At 50.3% G+C, this 24481-nt stretch overlaps 1 protein-coding gene across 1 annotated transcript in view; it reads right to left on the reverse strand.

The window, feature by feature from the left end:
- LOC142263653 (uncharacterized) overlaps window positions 1–24481 on the reverse strand; it is a 152375-nt gene that overhangs the window by 69868 nt on the left and 58026 nt on the right. The window contains 3 exon segments of the mRNA XM_075332241.1: window positions 2552–2725; window positions 2795–2876; window positions 3048–3072. Of these exon segments, the coding sequence (XP_075188356.1) occupies window positions 2552–2725; window positions 2795–2876; window positions 3048–3072 (281 nt within the window).

Genomic DNA, 24481 nt, shown 5'->3' on the forward strand with positions numbered 1-24481 from the left:
GCCCCAGCAGTCACCTCTCCCCTCATCACCCAGAATCCTCCAGTGCTTCCTGTATAATGTCCCAGCAGTCACCTCTCCCCTCATCACCCAGAATCCTCCAGTGCTTCCTGTATAATGCCCCAGCAGTCACCTCTCCCCTCATCACCCAGAATCCTCCAGTGCTTCCTGTATAATGCCCCAGCAGTCACCTCTCCCCTCATCACCCAGAATCCTCCAGTGCTTCCTGTATAATGCCCCAGCAGTCACCTCTCCCCTCATCACCCAGAATCCTCCAGTGCTTCCTGTATAATGTCCCAGCAGTCACCTCTCCCCTCATCACCCAGAATCCTCCAGTGCTTCCTGTATAATGTCCCAGCAGTCACCTCTCCTCTCATCACCCAGAATCCTCCAGTGCTTCCTGTATAATGTCCAGCAATCACCTCTCCCCTCATCACCCAGAATCCTCCAGTGCTTCCTGTATAATGTCCCAGCAGTCACCTCTCCAGTCATCACCCAGAATCCTCCAGTGCTTCCTGTATAATGTCCCAGCAGCCACCTCTCCCCTCATCACCCAGAATCCTCCAGTGCTTCCTGTATAATGTCCCAGCAGTCACCTCTCCCCTCATCACCCAGAATCCTCCAGTGCCTCCTGTGTAATGTCCCAGCAGTCACCTCTCCCCTCATCACCCAGAATCCTCCAGTGCTTCCTGTATAATGTCCCAGCAGTCACCTCTCCCCTCATCACCCAGAATCCTCCAGTACTTCCTGTATAATGTCCCAGCAGTCACCTCTCCCCTCATCACCCAGAATCCTCCAGTGCCTCCTGTATAATGTCCCAGCAGTCACCTCTCCCCTCATCACCCAGAATCCTCCAGTGCTTCCTGTATAATGTCCAGCAGTCACCTCTCCCCTCATCTCCCAGAATCCTCCAGTGCTTCCTGTATAATGTCCCAGCAGTCACCTCATCACCCAGAATCCTCCAGTACTTCCTGTATAATGTCCCAGCAGTCACCTCTCCCCTCATCACCCAGAATCCTCCAGTGCTTCCTGTATAATGTCCCAGCAGACACCTCTCCCCTCATCACCCAGAATCCTCCAGTGCTTCCTGTATAATGTCCCAGCAGTCACCTCTCCCCTCATCACCCAGAATCCTCCAGTGCTTCCTGTATAATGTCCCAGCAGTCACCTCTCCCCTCATCACCCAGAATCCTCCAGTGCTTCCTGTATAATGTCCCAGCAGTCACCTCTCCGGTCATCACCCAGAATCCTCCAGTGCTTCCTGTATAATGTCCCAGCAGTCACCTCTCCCCTCATCACCCAGAATCCTCCAGTGCTTCCTGTATAATGTCCCAGCAGTCACCTCTCCGGTCATCACCCAGAATCCTCCAGTGCTTCTGTATAATGTCCCAGCAGTCACCTCTCCCCTCATCACCAGAATCCTCCAGTGCTTCCTGTATAATGTCCCAGCAGTCACCTCTCCCCTCATCACCCAGACTCCTCCAGTGCTTCCTGTATAATGTCCCAGCAGTCACCTCTCCCCTCATCACCAGAATCCTCCAGTGCTTCCTGTATAATGTCCCAGCAGTCACCTCTCCCCTCATCACCCAGAATCCTCCAGTGCTTCCTGTATAATGTCCCAGCAGTCACCTCTCCCCTCATCACCCAGAATCCTCCAGTGCCTCCTGTATAATGTCCCAGCAGTCACCTCTCCCCTCATCACCCAGAATCCTCCAGTGCTTCCTGTATAATGTCCCAGCAGTCACCTCTCCCCTCATCACCCAGAATCCTCCAGTGCTTCCTGTATAATGTCCCAGCAGTCACCTCTCCCCTCATCACCCAGAATCCTCCAGTGCCTCCTGTATAATGTCCCAGCAGTCACCTCTCCCCTCATCACCAGAATCCTCCAGTGCTTCCTGTATAATGTCCCAGCAGTCACCTCTCCCCTCATCACCCAGAATCCTCCAGTGCCTCCTGTATAATGTCCCAGCAGTCACCTCTCCCCTCATCACCCAGAATCCTCCAGTGCCTCCTGTATAATCTCCCAGCAGTCACCTCTCCGGTCATCACCCAGAATCCTCCAGTGCTTCCTGTATAATGTCCCAGCAGTCACCTCTCACCTCATCACCCAGAATCCTCCAGTGCTTCCTGTATAATGTCCCAGCAGTCTCCTCTCCCTCATCACCCAGAATCCTCCAGTGCTTCCTGTATAATGTCCCAGCAGTCACCTCTCTCCTCATCACCCAGAATCCTCCAGTGCCTCCTGTATAATGTCCCAGCAGTCACCTCTCCCCTCATCACCCAGAATCCTCCAGTGCTTCCTGTATAATGTCCCAGCAGTCACCTCTCCCTCATCACCCAGAATCCTCCAGTGCTTCCTGTATAATGTCCCAGCAGTCACCTCTCCCCTCATCACCCAGAATCCTCCAGTGCCTCCTGTATAATGTCCCAGCAGTCACCTCTCCCCTCATCACCCAGAATCCTCCAGTGCTTCCTGTATAATGTCCCAGCAGTCACCTCTCCCCTCATCACCCAGAATCCTCCAGTGCCTCCTGTATAATGTCCCAGCAGTCACCTCTCCGGTCAGCAGGTCAATCATCTTGTTGCTGAGCTCTAGGATCCTCTTCTTGCTCCTCTCATGTATCGGGGGAGGGGCTGTGATGGGGCTCTGGCTCCGCCCTCCTGACTCCTGGAGATGGATGATGGGAGTCACACAGTCCCCCGGTGTCTTCCTCACTATGGTGTAATCCTGTGGATGGAGACAAATCACTAAATCCCAGATATATAATGAAATCCTGACAGGAATGTGAGGAGTTACCTCTCCGCTCAGCAGGGAGATGACCTCCAGGGAGAGGGTTAATAATCTGCTGCTGATCTCATTCTCATCCATCCTCGGGGATCATTCAGGAGAAGGAGGAAAACTGGATCCGCTGCAGGGATCTCGTGCTGCCGGGGTCTGTGATAAAGGAGAAGCTGCAAATCAGAGGAGAACCACAAATATTGCAGGAGCCTCCGCACTCTCCTCACAGATTCACTACAACACTGCACCGAACCCTCCGCTGTCACCTCACCTGAACTGCAGGAATGTGCTGCTGGCTGATAACAGAGAACAAAAGCTGAGCACACAGGACAGATCTGCTCCACTATTGTCAGTAAAGGACCTGTGGTGACGTCACTGTCATGTGATCAGGGGTGGAGCTAACAAGGAGCAGTGAAGGACCTGTGATGACGCTCCACCATGTGATCAGGGGCGGGGCTGAAGAGATACAGTGATATCCGATCACAGGAGCTTCCTCTCGTCTGTTGGGCTCCGCCCCGATCACATGACAGTGACGTCATCACAGGTCCTGTAGCTGCAGCAGACTCTTCTTCCTACGTTGTATGTAGAGTGTACGGGCTCCATCCAGAGATGAGGTAATTTGTCACGTGATGGGGCGTGGTCACAATGCAGCCGGACGTTTCTAGACGGAATAAACCTTTTTCTATGGCCCTGTGCGCACTTACCGGATTTTGCCGCGGATTTTTTGCGGTTTTGCTGCATGTTTCGCTGCAGAAAATGTTCATAACATCTCTGCAGTGAATCACCAGCAAATCCTATGGGCAAAAAAAATCCTGTGCACACTGGGCGGAATTTGAAGCTGCATGTTTTGCTGCGGGAATCCCACAGCAAAAACAAGTGCATGTCACTTCTTTTCCGCACATCGCTGCGGGATTTCACTCCATTGACTCCAATGTTAATCATGAAATCCCGCAGGGAATAACGCAGGCAGCAAATTCTGTGCGGTTCACTGCGTTTTCCTGCGTTATTCCCTGCGGTATTTCGCGGTTTACCTCCGGTAATGTACATTGCTTGTCTGCGGTTTTGCAGGGAAGTGATGTCATTACAGGAAGAGGAAGCAAAGCAGAGAGTAAACACACACACACAAATCACACACACACACAGATCACACACAGACACATAGAACACACAGACATCACACACACACACACAGACATCACACACACACAGACATCACAGACACACACACACACACAGACATCACACACACACACACAGACATCACACACACACACACAGACATCACACACACACACACACACAGACATCACACACACACACACACACACACATCACAGACATCACAGACACACACAGACATCACACACACACACAGACACACACACACAGACACACACACACAGACATCACACACACACACAGACATCACACACACACACACACACAGACACACACACACAGACATCACACACACACACACAGACATCACACACACAGACACACACACACAGACATCACACACACACACACACACACACACAGACATCACACACACACACACAGACATCACACACACACACACACAGACATCACAGACACACACACAGACATCACACACACACAGACATCACACACACACACACACACACACACACAGACACAGACATCACACACACACACACAGACATCACACACACACACACAGACATCACACACACACAGACATCACACACACACACACACACACAGACACAGACATCACACACACACACACAGACATCACACACACACAGACATCACACACACACACACACACACACAGACACAGACATCACACACACACACACAGACATCACACACACACAGACATCACACACACACACAGACATCACACACACACACAGACATCACACACACACACACAGACATCACACACAGACATCACACACACACACACACACACACACATCACACACACACAGACATCACAGACACACACACACACACACAGACATCACACACACACACAGACATCACACACACACACAGACATCACACACACACACACAGACATCACACACACACACAGACATCACACACACACACACACACAGACATCACACACACACACACACACAGACATCACACACACACACACAGACATCACACACACACACACAGACATCACACACACACAGACATCACACACACACACAGACATCACACACACACACACAGACATCACACACAGACATCACACACACACACACACACACACACACACACACATCACACACACACACAGACATCACAGACACACACACACACAGACATCACACAGACATCACACACACAGACATCACACACACACACACAGACATCACACACACACACAGACATCACACACACACACAGACATCACACACACACAGACATCACACACACACACAGACATCACACACACACAGACATCACACACACACACACAGACATCACACACACACACAGACATCACACACACACACAGACATCACACACACACACACACACACAGACATCACACACACACAGACATCACAGACACACACACACACACACACAGACATCACACACACACACAGACATCACACACACACACAGACATCACACACACACACACAGACATCACACACACACACAGACATCACACACACACACAGACATCACACACACACACAGACATCACACACACACACAGACATCACACACACACAGACATCACACACACACACAGACATCACACACACAGACATCACACACACACACAGACATCACACACACACACACAGACATCACACACACACAGACATCACAGACACACACACACACACACACACAGACAGACATCACAGACACACACAGACATCACAGACACACACAGACATCACACACACACACACACACACACACAGACATCACAGACACACACACACACACACACAGACATCACAGACACACACACACACAGACATCACAGACACACACACACACACACACACAGACACACACAGACATCACAGACACACACACACACACACAGACATCACACACACACAGACATCACAGACACACACAGACATCACAGACACACACACACACACACACAGACATCACACACACACACAGACATCACACACACACACAGACATCACACACACACACACAGACATCACACACACACACAGACATCACACACACACACAGACATCACACACACACACAGACATCACACACACACAGACATCACACACACACACAGACATCACACACACAGACATCACACACACACACAGACATCACACACACACACAGACATCACAGACACACACACACACAGACATCACACACATCACAGACACAGAACACACACAGACATCACACACACACACACACAGACATCACACACACACACACACACAGACATCACACACACACACACACAGACATCACACACACACAGACATCACAGACACACACAGACATCACACACACACACAGATCACAGACACACACAGACATCACAGACACACACACACAGACATCACACACACACAGACATCACAGACACACACAGACATCACAGACACACACAGACATCACAGACACACACACAGACATCACACACACACAGACACACACAGACATCACAGACATCACAGACACACACAGACATCACAGACACACACAGACATCACACACACACACAGACATCACAGACACTCACAGACACACACACAGACATCACACACACACAGACACACACAGACATCACAGACATCACAGACACACACAGACATCACACACACACACACAGATCACAGACACACACAGACATCACAGACACACACACAGATCACAGACACACACAGACATCACAGACACACACAGACATCACAGACACACACACACACACAGATCACAGACACACACAGACATCACAGACACACACACACACACAGACATCACACACACACAGATCACAGACACACACAGACATCACAGACACACAGACATCACAGACACACACACACACACAGACATCACAGACACACACACACACACACACACAGACATCACACACACACAGACATCACAGACACACAGACATCACAGACACACACACACACAGACATCACACACACACACAGATCACAGACACACACACACAGACATCACACACACACACACAGATCACAGACACACACACACACACACACAGACATCACACACACAGATCACAGACACACACAGACATCACAGACACACACAGACATCACAGACACACACACACACACAGACATCACACACACACACAGATCACAGACACACACAGACATCACAGACACACACACAGACATCACACACACACAGATCACAGACACACACAGACATCACAGACACACACAGATCACAGACACACACAGACACACAGACATCACAGACACACACACACACACACACACACAGACATCACACACACACACAGATCACAGACACACACAGACATCACAGACACACAGACATCACAGACACACACACACACACACACACACACACAGACATCACACACACACACACACAGATCACAGACACACACAGACATCACAGACACACACACACACACAGACATCACACACACACACAGATCACAGACACACACAGACATCACAGACACACACACACACACACACACACAGACATCACAGACACACACACAGACATCACACACACACACAGATCACAGACACACACAGACATCAGACACACACACACACACACACACAGACATCACAGACACACACAGACATCACAGACACACACAGACATCACAGACACACACACACACAGACATCACAGACACACACACACACAGACATCACACACACACACAGACATCACAGACACAGAACACATCACAGACACAGAACACACACACATCACACACACACACATCACAGACATAGAACACACACACAGACATAGATCACAGACACATAGAACACATAGAAAGAAAACGGAAATATAGGAAACAAAGAACGTGGGCTCCGCTGCATATTCACCTTCCAGCCGAGGTAAGCACACAGCGGCGGCCCGGTATTCTCAGGCTGGGGAGGGAGAGGGGCAGGGGTAATGTCCACCACCTCACTCCCCCTCCGGCAGCCGAGAATATCAGCCGCAGCTGCCCCGACACTGTCGCATGCATTATGCGGCAGCACCGGAGTGTCCCCGGCTCTTCCTGCCGCCGTGTAGCAGTGGCAGCAAGGTAATACAAGGGGTTAATGGTGGCGGATCACCGCCATTAACTCCAGGCTTGATCATGGCAGCGTCTATGTGACAGCTGACATGATCAACCCGTAAGTAAAGTGAATAAATACACACAGAAAAATCCTTTATTTTAAATAAAACAAACAAGCCTCGTTCACCCTTTTATTAACCCCTCCCGCACCAAAGCTCCGACGTAATCCACACAGCTCCGGCTCCGACGTCCTGCACTGCTGACATCCAGCCGCGACTGTCAAAGACACAGCGCTGAATGAATGCAGCAGACAGCAGAGGTAATTACCAGTCATTTCCCACGAATGGTAATGTGAACTCACTGCCGACCGTGGGAAATGCAGCGATCTGTCATCTATCTATCTATCCCTCTGTCTATTCTTCTGTCTCTTTATCTATCTATCTATCTATCTATCTATCCCTCTGTCTATTCTTCTGTCTCTTTATCTATCTATCTATCTATCTATCTATCTATCCCTCTGTCTATTCTTCTGTCTCTTTATCTATCTATCTATCTATCTATCTATCTATCCCTCTGTCTATTCTTCTGTCTCTTTATCTATCTATCTATCTATCTATCTATCTATCTATCTATCTATCTATCTATCTATCCCTCTATCTGTCTGTCTATCCCTCTATATATCTATCCCTCTATCTATTCTTCTGTCTATCTATCTACTATCTCAGAATTAAATGACTTTTTTTTTTTTCAATGTGGTTTATTGCATTGAATGCAATAAAGCACATCCCAACCCGCACGCGGCAAAACCTCGGCAATACCGCAGTGAAACCGCAGCAAACCACGGCAAACGGGTGCGGTTTGCCGCGTTATTTTACCGCGAGTGCGGTAATCTTTGAGAGCATGCGGAATTTTCTCAAGAAAATTCCATTTCCCAGTGCGCACATAGCCTAAACCTTTTTCTAACACCTAATTAATCATGTACTTGTTTATAACAAGCAGGGGGCGGGGCCTGCATGATAATAGTGGACGGGAGGAAACATTGCCACGCCCCCAACCAAGCCGGTCACGCCCACTAACCTGGAAGGAGCCCGTACATTCTAGGTTCATCTCTCGGTGATTTCTCAGTTACCTCTGTATTTTGGCGTTCATCCTGTCAGCAGCTCCCGCCTCCTCCGCACAGTTCACACCCTGCAGTCACGTGCTCACTGGATCCGCTCCACTCTACACATCTCCTCACTGAGGCCTCCACACTGGAGCTAACCCCGGGATCTCCTCACTGAGGCCTCCACACTGGAGCTGACTCCGGGATCTCCTCACTGAGGCCTCCACACTGGAGCTGACTCCGGGATCTCCTCACTGAGGCCTCCACACTGGAGCGTACTCCGGGATCTCCTCACTGAGGCCTCCACACTGGATCGGACTCCGGGATCTCCTCACTGAGGCCTCCACACTGGAGCGGACTCTGGGATCTCCTCACTGAGGCCTCCACACTGGAGCTGACTCCGGGATCTCCTCACTGAGGCCGCCACACTGGAGCTGACTCCGGGATCTCACTGAGGCCTCCACAATGGCGCTGACTCCGGGATCTCCTCACTGAGGCCTCCACACTGGAGCTGACTCCGGGATCTCCTCACTGAGTCCTCCACACTGGAGCTGACTCCGGGATCTCCTCACTGAGGCCTCCACACTGGAGCTGACTCCGGGATCTCCTCACTGAGGCCTCCACACTGGAGCTGACTCCGGGATCTCCTCACTGAGGCCTCCACACTGGAGCTGACTCCGGGATCTCCTCACTGAGGCCTCCACACTGGAGCTGACTCTGGGATCTCCTCACTGAGGCCTCCACACTGGAGCTGACTCCGGGATCTCCTCACTGAGGCCTCCACACTAGAGCTGACTCCGGGATCTACTCACTGAGGCCTCCACACTGGAGCTAACTTCGGGATCTCCTCACTGAGGCCTCCACACTGGAGCCGACTCCGGGATCTCCTCACTGAGGCCTCCACACTGGAGCTGTCTCCGGGATCTCCTCACTGAGGCCTCCACACTGGAGCTGACTCCGGGATCTCCTCACTGAGTCTTCCACACTGGAGCTGACTCCGGGATCTCCTCACTTAGGCCTCCACACTGGAGCTGACTCCGGGATCTCCTCACTGAGGCCTCCACACTGGAGCTGACTCCGGGATCTCCTCACTGAGGCCTCCACACTGGAGCTGACTCCGGGATCTCCTCACTGAGGCCTCCACACTGGAGCTGACTCCAGGATCTCCTCACTGAGGCCTCCACACTGGAGCTGACTCCGGGATCTCCTCACTGAGGCCTTTACACTGGAGCTGACTCCGGGATCTCCTCACTGAGGCCTCCAGACTGGAGCTGCTTCTGGGATTTTCTCACTGAGGCTTCCACACTGGTGCTGACTCCGGGATCTCCTCACTGAGACCTCCACACTGGAGCTGACTCCGGGATCTCCTCACTGAGGCCTCCACACTGGAGCTGACTCTGGGATCTCGTCACTAAGACCTCCACACTGGAGCTGACTCTGGGATCTCCTCACTGAGGCTTCCAGACTGGAGCTGACTCCGGGATCTCCTCACTGAGGCTTCCAGACTGGAGCTGACTCCGGGATCTCCCAACTGAGGCCTCCACACTGGAGCTGACTCCGGGATCTTCTCACTGAGGCCTCCACACTGGAGCTGAATCCGGGATCTCCTCACTGAGGCCTCCACACTGGAGCTGACTCCGGGATCTCCTCACTAGACCTCCACACTGGAGCTGACTAGGGTATCTCCTCACTGAGGCCTCCACACTGGAGCTGACTCTGGGATCTCCTCACTGAGGCCTCCAGACTGGAGCTGCCTCTGGGATTTTCTCACTGAGGCCTCCAGACTGGTGCTGACTCCGGGATCTCCTCACTGATACCTCCACACTAGAGCTGACTCCGGGATCTCCTCACTGAGGCCTCCACACTGGAGCTGACTCCGGGATCTCCTCACTGAGGCCTCCACACTGGAGCTGAATCCGGGATCTCCTCACTGATGCCTCCACACTGGAGCTGACTCCGGGATCTCCTCACTGAGGCCTCCACACTGGAGCTGACTTCGAGATTTCCTCACTGAGGCCTCCACACTGGAGCTGACTACGGGATCTCCTCACTGAGGCCTCCACACTGGAGCTGACTCCGGGATCTCCTCTTTGAAATCTCCACACTGGAGCTGACTCTGGGATCTCACTGAGGCCTTCACACTGGAGCTGACTCTGGGATCTTCTCACTGAGACCTCCACACTGGAGCTGACTAGGGGATCTCCTCACTGAGGCCTCCACACTGGAGCTGACTCTGGGATCTCCTCACTGAGGCCTCCAGACTGGAGCTGCCTCTGGGATTTTCTCACTGAGGCCTCCAGACTGGTGCTGACTCCGGGATCTCCTCACTGAGACCTCCACACTAGAGCTGACTCCGGGATCTCCTCACTGAGGCCTCCACACTGGAGCTGACTCTGGGATCTCGTCACTAACACCTCCACACTGGAGCTGACTCCGGGATCTCCTCACTGAGGCCTCCACACTGGAGCTGACTCCGAGATTTCCTCACTGAGGCCTCCACACTGGAGCTGACTACAGGATCTCCTCACTGACGCCTCCACACTGGAGCTGACGCGGGGATCTCCTCTTTGAAATCTCCACACTGGAGCTGACTCTGGGATCTCACTGAGGCCTTCACACCGGAGCTGACTCTGGGATCTTCTCACTGAGACCTCCACACTGGAGCTGACTAGGGGATCTCCTCACTGAGGCCTCCACACTGGTGCTGACTCTGGGATCTCCTCACTGAGGCCTCCAGACTGGAGCTGCCTCTGGGATCTCCTCACTGAGGCCTTCACACCGGAGCTGACTCTGGGATCTTCTCACTGAGACCTCCACACTAGAGCTGACTCCAGGATCTCCTCACTGAGGCCTCCACACTGGAGCTGACTCTGGGATCTCGTCACTATGACCTCCACACTGGAGCTGACTCCGGGATCTCCTCACTGAGGCCTTCACACTGGAGCTGACTCCGGGATCTCCTCACTGAGGCCTCCACACTGGAGCTGACTCCGGAATCTCCTCACTGAGGCCTCCACACTGGAGCTGACTCCGGGATCTCCTCACTGAGGCCTCCACACTGGAGCTGACTCCGAGATCTCCTCACTGAGGCCTCCACACTGGAGCTGACTCCGGGATCTCCTCACTGAGGCCTCCACACTGGAGCTGACCCCGGGATCTCCTCACTGAGGCCTCCACACTGGAGCTGACTCCGGGATCTCCTCACTGAGGCCTCCACACTGGAGCTGACTCCGGGATCTCCTCACTGAGGCCTCCACACTGGAGCTGACTCCGGGATCTCCTCACTGAGGCCTCCACACTGGAGCTGACTCCGGGATCTCCTCACTGAGGCCTCCACACTGGAGCTGACTCCGGGATCTCCTCACTGAGGCCTCCACACTGGAGCTTACTCTGGGATCTCCTCACTGAGGCCTCCACACTGGAGCTGACTCTGGGATCTCCTCACTGAGGCCTCCACACTGGAGCTGACTCCGGGATCTCCTCACTGAGGCCTCCACACTGGTGCTGACTCGAGGATCTTTTCACTGAGGCCTCCAGACTGGAGCTGACTCCGGGATTTCCTCACTGAGGCCTCCACACTGGACCTGACTCGAGGATCTTCTCACTGAGACCTCCACACTGGAGCTGACTCCGGGATCTCCTCACTGAGGCCTCCACACTGGAGCTGACTCCTGGATCTCCTCACTGAGGCCTCCACACTGGAGCTGACTCTGGGATCTCCTCACTGAGGCCTCCACACTGGAGCTGACTCCGGGATCTCCTCACTGAGGCCTCCACACTGGAGCTGACTCCGGTATCTCCTCACTGAGGCCTCCACACTGGAGCTGACTCCGGGATCTCCTCCCTGAGGCCTCCACACTGGAGCTGACTCCGGGATCTTCTCACTGAGGCCTCCACACTGGAGCTGACTCCGGGATCTCCTCACTGAGGCCTCCACACTGGAGCTGACTCCGGGATCTCCTCACTGAGGCCTCCACACTGGAGCTGACTCCGGGATCTCCTCACTGAGGCCTCCACACTGGAGCTGACTCCGGGATCTCCTCACTGAGGCCTCCACACTGGAGCTGACTCCGGGATCTCCTCACTGATGCCTCCACACTGGAGCTGACTCCGGGATCTCCTCACTGAGGCCTCCACACTGGAGCTGACTCCGGGATCTCCTCACTGAGGCCTCCACAATGGAGCTGACTCCAGGATCTCCTCACTGAGGCCTCCACACTGGAGCTGACTCCGGGATCTCCTCACTGAGACCTCCACCCTGGAGCTGACTCCGGGATCTCCTCACTGAGGCCTCCACACTGGAGCTGACTCCGGGATCTCCTCACTGAGGCCTACACACTGGAGTTGACTCCGGGATCTCCTCACTGAGGCCCTCACACTGGAGCTGACTCCGGGATCTCCTCACTGAGGCCTCCACACTGGAGCTGACTCTGGGATCTCCTCACTGAGGCCTCCACACTGGAGCTGACTCCGGGATCTCCTCACTGAGGCCTCCACACTGTAGCTGACTCCGGGATCTCCTCACTGAGGCCTCCACACTGGAGCTGACTTTGGGATCTCCTCACTGAGGCCTCCACACTGGAGCTGACTCTGGGATCTCCTCACTGAGGCCTCCACACTGGAGCTGACTCCGGGATCTCCTCACTGAGGCCTCCACACTGGAGCTGACTTTGGGATCTCCTCACTGAGGCCTCCACACTGGAGCTGACTCAAGGATCTTTTCACTGAGGCCTCCAGACTGGAGCTGACTCCGGGATCTCCTCACTGAGGCCTCCACACTGGACCTGACTCAAGGATCTTCTCACGGAGGCCTCCACACTGGAGCTGACTCCAGGATCTCCTCACTGAGGCCTCCAGACTGGAGCTGACTCCGGAATCTCCTCATTGAAACCTCCACACTGGAGCTGACTCCGGAATCTCCTCATTGAAACCTCCACACTGGAGCTGACTCTGGGATCTCCTCACAGCCTGTAATCTGGAGGAATATGAATTCTTCATCTCTAGATTTGTGATATCAGTAATTCCCTCCAGCACTGATCGTTTAGTTTTGTCTGAATTTTACTTTTCCCATCCTAGGCGCGGCACTGACATCTGTGAAGTGCAGATGGAGCCTCGCGGGGAGAAGCGTCACAGAGCGCGGCCGACAGTTGTCATGAGTGGGGCCGCCATGTCGCGGGCTCTGCAGGGTGGATGTGTTGTCATTGATGTCACTTTTGTGATGTAAATTCTCATAATAACCAAGAATCAGCAAAGCATTAGTGCATGCCCTCATCATCTCCCGCCTGGACTACAGTAACCTGCTCTGTGGCCTCCCTTCTAACACTCTTGCACTCCTACAATCTATTGTACACTATGCCGCCTGATTAATCCGCCTCCCCCTGCTTCTCCCCGACCGCTCCTCTCTGCCAATCCCTTCACTGGCTTCCCATTACCCAACAACTCTAGTTGCTCAAAGACTGCAATTCAAAATCCTAACTGTGACATACAAAGTCATCCATAACCTGTCTCCTCCTTACATCTGTGACCTAGTCTCCCGATACTTACCTGTACGTAACCTCAGATCCTCACAAGATCTCCTTCTCGACTGCTCTCTTATCTCCTCTTCCCACAATCGTATACAAGATTTCTCCGGTGCCGCCCCCATACACTGCAATGCTCTAACCCAACATATCAGATTCTAACCTACCGTGTAACCTTCAAAAGGAACCTGAAGATCCACCTCTTCCGACAAGCTTACAACCTGCAGTAACCCACTACACTGCTGCACAACCAGCTCTGTCCTCACCCATCTCTTGTAGACTATGAGCCCTCGCAGACAGGGACCTCACTCCTCTTGTAGACTGTGAGCAGTCATGGGCAGGGACCTCACTCCTCCTGTAGACCGTGAGCCCTCACAGGCAGGGTCCTCTCTCCTCCTGTAGACTATGAGCCCTCGTAGACAGGGACCTCTCCCGTAGACTGTGAGCCCTCGTAGGCAGGGACCTCTCTCCTGTAGCCTGTGAGCCCTCTTGGGTGTGGTCCTCTCCTCCTGTAGACTGTGAGCCCTCGCAGGCAGAATCCTCTCTTCTCCTGTAGACAGTGAGCCTTTGCAGGCAGAGTCTTCTCTCCTCCTGTAGACTATGAGCCCTCGTAGACAGTGACCTCTCTCCTGTAGACTATGATCCTTCGCAGGCAGGGATCTTTCTCCTGTAAACTGTTAGCCCTCACAGGCAGAGTCCTCTCTCCTCCTGTAGACTGTGAGCCCTCGTAGGCAGAGTCCTCTCTACTGTAGACTGTGAGCCCTCGCAGGCAGGGTCCTCTCTCCTCCTGTAGATTGTGAGCCCTTGAAGGCAGAGTCCTCTCTCCTGTAGACTGTGAGCCCTCGTAGGCAGGGTCCTCCCTCCTCCTGTAGACGGTGAGCCCTCGCAGGCAGAATCCTCTCTCCTCCTGTAGACTGTGAGCCCTCGTAGGCAGGGTCCTCCCCCCTCCTGTAGATTGTGAGCCCTCACTGGCAGAGTCCTCTCTCCTCCAGTAGACTGTGAGCCCTTGTAGGCATAGTCCTCTCTCCTCCTGTAGGCTGTGATTCCTCGCAGGCAGGGTCCTTTCTCCTCCTGTAGACTGTGAGCCCTCGCGGGCAGGGAACTCTCTCTTCCTGTAGACTGTGAGCCCAAGCGGGCAAGGACCTCTCTCCTGTAGATTGTGAGCCCTCGCGGGCAGGGACCTCTCTCCTCCTGTAGACTGTGAGCCCTCGCGGGCAGGGACCTCTCTCCTCCTGTAGATTGTGAACCCTCGTGGGCAGGGACCTCTCTCCTCCTGTAGACTGTGAGCCCTCGCGGGCAGGGTCCTCTCTCCTCCTGTACCAGTATATGCCTTGTAGTGTTTATGATTATTGTACTTGTTCCTGTTATGTATACACCTTTTCACATGTAACGTGCCATGGAATAAATGAAGCTATAATAAATTATAATAATGTCATCCGCGTTATGGTCACAGATCTCCTCTACGATATAGTTTTTTTTTATGTTATTTATTTAAGTAATTTTAAAAAGCTGCATGCAGTTCCTCCTATTTTGATACACAGCCACGCTTTATCTGTACTGGGTATCATAATATGGGGGACCCTACACCAAATGTTTATTTTTACACCATAATAGGGAAGCACATAGCGTCTCTTATTGAAAGCAGTTAGATGCTGTTACACAGAGTGGGGGTGTGGTCTGACTGCAACCAATCAGACATGGGGACTGCCAGTGGGCGGGGGAAGCTGTGCATATGCATGATGTTAATGAGCAGCCCTGTAAGTGGCATTAGAGCCACGCCGGAGATTCGGTAAGTATAATGCGCCAGCTCCACTACCCCTATCCCTTCTACCAGCATTTTAACCCCTTCACGACCGCGGGCAGTAAAATTACGTCCTATTTTAACGTGACTTAACGACCAGGGACGTAATTTTACTGCCTAAACTTCATTTGATTGCCGTGGCCATAGCAACGGCTTTCAAATGATGTCCCCTGCTGTTTCTTACAGCAGGGGACCTTTGCTTGACCCCAGGGGGGGTGGCATCGCCACCCCCTATCGACGATCGATGTGATTGGCTGTTCAAATCTGAACCGCCAACCACATCGATCGCACTAATTTCGGCAAAAATAATGCCCGAATTAGTGCGATCCTGTGAGATCCAGCTATGAGATGCCGCAGCTGCTGCAGCATATCATAGGTGGACCTCAAACATGCCGCCCCCAGCCCCTGCAGCACTGATTGGAGCGATCGTGCTATGACGCGCAATCGCTCCAATCAGTGTGCAGTGGGGCGGTCTGATCTGCCGGTGGCCGCCCTCCCCAGGCCTGTACTGCTCTGGGGACCCTCCCCCAACATGGCTGCAGCGTGGAGTGGCTGGTACTTTTGGTACCACGCCACCGCTGCTGCCGCCGCAGACGCCGCCTCTGCTGTCACCGCGCCAGCTCCAAAGGTAAGTATTGTGCTCCGGCGATGGCCCCTGCGCGCTCCCGTGAAGGCCCCTGCGCGCTCCCGTGAAGGCCCCTGCCCGTGCCCCCCCAGATCTGCCCCCCTACGCCCCGATCTGCCCCCCTACGCCCCGATCTGCCCCCCGGCATCCCGATCTGCTCCCCACGCGATCTGCCTGCCTCCTCTGTCATCTGCTTCCAAGGTTCCTTCCTTCTGCCTTTGCTTCTCCGCCCCCTCTGCTCTCCCTCTAACCCCCCCCCATCTGCCCCCCCCTCTCCCCATCCCCCCCCCCTCTCCCCATCCCCCCCCCTGCCCCCCCCGACGTCCTCTTACCTGCCTTCACGGGTCGTCCGAGGTCTTCACTGGCCCGATCACATCTGCCTCCATCTGGGTCCTTCTGCTGATCTGTCCAACGTCCTGCCTGCTGCTGGTGTAAAGCTGTCTATCTCACTGCCTTCTTGTTCCTCTGCAACTCTTCTGGTCAGTGATCCTCTTGGTACTGTGAGTATAACTTTTTTTTTTTTTTTTTATTGTATCTTGTCCATTTTTACACTTCATCTGTCCGTGCGTCCCGCCAAGCGCTGATCAGGGATGCAGATAACGGATCTGCATCCGTGGTCAGTTTTTGGCATGACTTTTTTCCGTATTCGCGACGCTTTTTGTATCGCGTCCGTCCGTGCGTCCCGCCGAGCGCTGATCAGGGATGCAGATAACGGATCGGCATCCCTGCTCAATTTTTGGCGTGACTTTTTTCCGTATTCGCGACAATTTTTGTATGGCATCAGTCCGTGCGTCCCGCCGAGCGCTGATCAGGGATGCAGATAACGGATCGGCATCCCTGCTCAATTTTTGGCGTGACTTTTTTCCGTATTCCCGACGCTTTTTGTATCGCATCCGTCCGTGCGTCCCGCCGAGCGCTGATCAGGGATGCAGATAACGGATCGGCATCCCTGCTCAATTTTTGGCGTGACTTTTTTCCGTATTCGCGACAATTTTTGTATGGCATCCGTCCGTGCGTCCCGCCGAGCGCTGATCAGGGATGCAGATAACGGATCGGCATCCCTGCTCAATTTTTGGCGTGACTTTTTTCCGTATTCCCGACGCTTTTTGTATCGCGTCCGACCGTGCGTCCCGCCGAGCGCTGATCAGGGATGCAGATAACGGATCGGCATCCCTGCTCAATTTTTGGCGTGACTTTTTTCCGTATTCCCGACGCTTTTTGTATCGCATCCGTCCGTGCGTCCCGCCGAGCGCTGATCAGGGATGCAGATAACGGATCGGCATCCCTGCTCAATTTTTGGCGTGACTTTTTTCCGTATTCGCGACAATTTTTGTATGGCATCCGTCTGTGCGTCCCGCCGAGCGCTGATCAGGGATGCACATAACATATCTGCATCCATGGTCAATTTTTGGCGTGACTTTTTTTTTTATGTATCCCCGACGCTTTTTTTATCGCATCCGACCGTGCGTCCTGCAGCGACCGATCAGTGCACTGCGTCTGTGCGTTTGAAAAGTCAAATGGCGCTCCTTCTCTTCTGAGCCCCGCCATGCGCCCAAACAATTACTTTCCACCACATATGAGGTATCTGCGTACTCAGGAGAAAATGCACAATACGTTTTATGGTGCATTTTTTCCTGATAGCCTTGTGAAAAAAAAAGCTACCTAGTTGAAGCAACCGTTTTGTGGTAAAAAAATTTTTTTTCTTTTCACGGCTCAACGCTATAAACTTCTGTGAAGCCCCCAGGTGTTCAAAGTGCTCACCAAACATCTAGAAAAATTATTTGAGGGCTCTAGTTTCCAAAATGGTGTCACTTGTGGGGGAGCTCCACTGTTTAGGCACCATAGGGGGTCTCCAAACGTGACATGGCGTCCGCTAATGATTCCAACCAATTTTGCTGTCAAATGGCGCTCCTTCTCTTCTGAGCCCCGCCATGCGCCCAAACAATTACTTTCCACCACATATGATGTATCTGCGTACTCAGGAGAAAATGCACAATACATTTTATGGTGCATTTTTTCCTGTTACCCTTGTGAAAAAAAAAGCTACCTAATTGAAGCAACCGTTTTGTGGTAAAAAAATTTTTTTTTCTTTTCACGGCTCAACGCTATAAACTTCTGTGAAGCCCCCAGGTGTTCAAAGTGCTCACCAAACATCTAGAAAAATTATTTGAGGGCTCTAGTTTCCAAAATGGGGTCACTTGTGGGGGAGCTCCATTGTTTAGGCACCTCAGGGGGTCTTCAAACCTGACATGGCGTCCGCTAATGAGTGCAGCTAATTTTGCATTTAAATGGCGCTCCTTGCCTTCCGAGCACTGCCGTGTGTCCAAACATTTGATTTCCACCACATATGAGGTATCTGCGTACTCAGGAGAAAATGGACAATACATTTTATGTTGCATTTTTTCCCGATACCCTTGTGAAAAAAAAGCTACCTAGTTGAAGCAACAGTTTTGTGGTAAAAAAAATTTTTTTTTCTTTTCACGGCTCAACGTTATAAACTTCTGTGAAGCCCCCAGGTGTTCAAAGTGCTCATCAAACATCTAGAAAAAATATTTGAGGGCTCTAGTTTCCAAAATGGGGTCACTTGTGGGGGAGCTCCATTGTTTAGGCACCTCAGGGGGTCTTCAAACCCGACATGGCGTCCGCTAATTAGTGCAGCTAATTTTGCGTTCAAAAATTCAAATGGCGCTCCTTGCATTCCGAGCACTGCCGTGTGTCCAAACATTTGATTTCCACCACATATGAGGTATCTGCGTACTCAGGAGAAAATGGACAATATATTTTATGTTGCATTTTTTCCCAATACCCTTGTGAAAAAAAAGCTACCTAGTTGAAGCAACAGTTTTGTGGTAAAAAAAAATTTTTTTCTTTTCACGGCTCAACGTTATAAACTTCTGTGAAGCCCCCAGGTGTTCAAAGTGCTCATCAAACATCTAGAAAAAATATTTGAGGGCTCTAGTTTCCAAAATGGGGTCACTTGTGGGGGAGCTCCATTGTTTAGGCACCTCAGGGGGTCTTCAAACCCGACATGGCGTCCGCTAATTAGTGCAGCTAATTTTGCGTTCAAAAATTCAAATGGCGCTCCTTGCATTCCAAGCACTGCCGTGTGTCCAAACATTTGATTTCCACCACATATGAGGTATCTGCGTACTCAGGAGAAAATGGACAATACATTTTATGTTGCATTTTTTCCCGATACCCTTGTGAAAAAAAAAGCTACCTAGTTGAAGCAACAGTTTTGTGGTAAAAAATTTTTTTTTTCTTTTCACGGCTCAACGTTATAAACTTCTGTGAAGCCCCCAGGTGTTCAAAGTGCTCATCAAACATCTAGAAAAAATATTTGAGGGCTCTAGTTTCCAAAATGGGGTCACTTGTGGGGGAGCTCCATTGTTTAGGCACCTCAGGGGGTCTTCAAACCCGACATGGCGTCCGCTAATGAGTGCAGCTAATTTTGCGTTCAAAAATTCAAATGGCGCTCCTTCCCTTCCGAGCTCCGCTGTGCACCCAAACAATTGATTTTTACCACATATGGGGTATCGGCGTACTCAGGAGAAAATGCACAATAAATTGTATTGTGTACTTTCTCTTTTCTCCCTTGTGAAAATGAAATTTTTATGGCTAAAGTAACATTTTTGTGTTAAAAAGTAAAATTTTCATTTTTTCCTTCCACATTGCTTTGGTTCCTGTGAAGCACCTAAAGGGTTAATAAACTTTTTGGATGTGGTTTTGAGCAGAGTGAGGGGTGCAGTTTTTAGAATGGGGTCACTTTTGGGTATTTTCTGTCACCTCGGTCTCTCAAAGTCACCTCAAATGTGATGTGGTCCCTAAAAAAAATTATTTTCTAAATTTTGTTGGAAAAATGAGAAATTGCTGATGAACTTTGACCCCTTCTAACTTCCTAACGAAAAAAAAATTTGTTTCGAAAATTGCGCTGATGTAAAGTAGACAAGTGGGAAATGTTATTTAGTAACTATTTTGTGTGACATATTTCTCAGATTTATGGGCATAAATTTTCAAAGTTTGAAAATTGCGAAATTTTCAAAATTTTCGCCAAATTTCCTAAATTTTCACAAATAAACGCAAAAAATATCGGCCTAAATTTACCACTGACATGAAGTACAATATGTCACGAAAAAACAATCTCAGAATCGCCAGGATCCGTTGAAGCGTTCCAGAGTTATAACCTGTCAAAGTGACACTGGTCAGAATTGCAAAAAATGGCCCGGTCATTAGGGTGTTTTAGTGGCCGGGGGTGAAGGGGTTAAAGCTGCGGATTCTGGTCCCCATAAACGTATATGGGGTCCGGCCGGGATCAATTCCGGGCCCGAATCTGGTTGGATCCATGAATCCCGGGTATCTGCGCAATTCTGCCCATCACTATTTCTAAGGCGTTATCACATCCACAAGGGCGTGATAACATGCTCGGTGGGCTGAATACTCTGAGGAAATAACTCCCCATCGACTTGTCTAGGGGGTAATTTGATATCGTAACTGGAGTTTAGAAATACTAAAGATCTGTTTATGTGCAATGTAATAAAGGGAGTGTAAGGCAGGGAATGTAGATAGGTGCACACAGCTGCTGGTGGTCCGGGGGCGTGGGGGACCTGACACTTTGCTTTTAAAACAGATTGTTTTTGAAGAAGGGAAATTCTAGATGGAATTTGTCACCAACGTGTTCACTCCAGGCCGAGAAGAAAGGGCGCCAACTTACAAAACCATGGAGGCCATACAAAGCACGAGATGTAGCAGCTTTGATGTGGGGTGTACTCATTATTGCATCAACTAATCTGAGTAAAACTGGAGATTTTGTAATGAATGTTATATTATTAATAGTGATGGGTGAATAGTGAGTATTTGTATTCAGATTATTCGTAACGAATCCCAAAGTATTATTCCTGTACTCATCACGAATAGCGAACTTAAAGCAAGTCACTGGGGAACCCGAGCATTTCTCTTGCCGTGATGAACACTGGAATAGTCCTCAATATTCGGTAAGCATTATCCCAACATGAATAGTGACTGGATCAGGGGGCTTATAATGTTATTCCTTTGCGATCTCCTAGGTGTCGTGATCAATAGCAATCGCGGCACATAGAAGGTAATGTAATCTATTCTACACTATGCTGCCCGGCTAATCCACCTGTCCCCCCCGCTACTTGCCGACCTCTCCTCTCTACTACTAAGAAATCCCATTCCCCTCTCCACCCATGCCTCAACGTTCAGTCAGGCAGGATTTCCCAACAGATCTTTCTTCCTCTTTTCCTAAGGGAACACAGTACCCTTAGTATTTGGAAATGGCAGAAGTAAGTCAAGGGGGGACTGTTGAGGGTACGAATTGAGTAACCTAAAATACTTAATTCAGCCATTTCATAGACCCAAAAATGTGGTTTGGTTAATGTAATCTAACCATTTACAAATGTTTTTGTCTCCTACTAACTCATATGAATATATTCAGTGATTTTCCTTAATATAAAATACTAGTTATGGATTCTCTCATCTCGGGAAAAGTTTTGGAAGAGCCTATCCCATCAGGCTGGTGTCTCCCCGGCCTAGTCTGCTGAGCACTGGTAATGACACGCGAGTTGACGTCACATCTCAGAAACCAATGGACCCGACACAATCGAAGCAGAAAGCGGCCCCTATTCAACCCATTATCCCAGAAGGTTTTTCCAAGTCTGTGCCACAAACTGTTCACATGAAGCCTCATCATGTTTTGTTTTGGGGTTTTTTTATCAAGTGCAGATTATCCAGGTTCACAAAGTGGCCATAAGTGGACTAGCACTGACTAAGCATCCTTGTTTTTGTTTCATATCCGGAAAGAAGAACCAGGGACAATTTCCAAATGTCCTTTTGTTTTTTTTTGTTTTTTAATTATGTGCTAATTTTTAAATAAGGTTTAGATTCAATTTTTCTTAATCAGGATAATGTGCCCTAATGAGAGTAATAACGCCAATTCTAATAGCCCCTATAGATCATAGAGTTATGTTTAATAAATAAAAATAAGTATTTAAGGGGGGGAGCTAAAGCCTATAGTGTTAAATTAAACAACAATCCCATAGAAAGCCCACATATATAGATATGGATATAATTAAAGTCCCAAATAATAAAATATATCTAACTGGGGAACATTTTTAAATTTAAGGTTAATAATATTCACAGATATTTTATTAAGGGGGGGACTGTGGAGGTCACCTGAGCTGTAGTATGTTTGTTTAAACGTAATAAGAATATCTGTGTATATAACTAATCAAAATGTAGATGTAGATGCAAAATTATCTGTCTGTCTATGTAGCAATTGCACAGACCTAAAGTATAATTCAAAGTTGTATAGTCATGAAGGAGTTAACCAAAGATAATGAAGCCAAAATGTGAAGCTATATTATCTTATCAGTAGTGTCCACACAGAAAGAATGTTTTAATGAACAGATGTATTGTACAAATGTTGGGAGAAAATGGCACTCCTTTTTAACTTCAAGGTTATTCATGCTTACAGTATAATTGGATCTATCTTATTAAACTAGTTCAGTTGGTGACGCTGGCTGAAAAGAGAGCATGTCTGTGTTCTTTGTCTTATATACATTGATATATATATATTGGCACTGATATACAGCTAATACGGCATCGTCTCTGGATATCCCAAATGAAGACTCCATTAGCAGTCTTCAACGCAAATTCCTCCCTTGACACCACCTCTTCCGACAAGCCTACAACCTGCCGTAACCCTCAGTCTGATATAACGCCGCACAACCAGCTCTACCCTAACCTACTGTATCCTCACCTATCCCTCGTAGACTGTGAGCCCTCGCGGACAGGGACCTGTATGCTCCTGTACCAGTCTGTGCCTTGTATGGTTTATGATTATTGTACTTGTCCCTATTATGTATACCCCTTTCCCATGTAAAGCGCCATGGAATAAATGGCGTTATAATAATAAATAATAATAATAAAAAGCAGTGTGCTCCTTCTCTTACCCCTCCAGCTCCCTCATGACAAAATTGTCATTGCAGCTGGAGGTCACATGATGACCTCTGGAGCTGCCATGTACAGTTGGCTGTCAGATCCAGCGTGCAGCAGCAAGGACATGCAATCTGTCAGCCTGACAATAAGGGGTACTTTGCACACTACGATATCGCAGGTGCGATGTCGTTGGGGTCAAATCGAAAGTGACGCACATCCGGCGTCACTGTCGATATCATAGTGTGCAAATCTTTTATGATACGATTAACGAGCGCAAAAGCGTCGTTATCGTATCATCGGTGTAGTGTCCGACATTTTCATAATGCCGGTGCAGCGACAGGTACGATGTTGTTCCTCGTTCCCCTGCGGCAGCACACATCGCTGTGTGTGAAGCTGCAGGAGCGAGGAACATCTCCTACCTGCGTC

Source organism: Anomaloglossus baeobatrachus, chromosome 1 (assembly GCF_048569485.1).
Source record: "Anomaloglossus baeobatrachus isolate aAnoBae1 chromosome 1, aAnoBae1.hap1, whole genome shotgun sequence".
Taxonomy (NCBI): Eukaryota; Metazoa; Chordata; class Amphibia; order Anura; family Aromobatidae; genus Anomaloglossus; species Anomaloglossus baeobatrachus.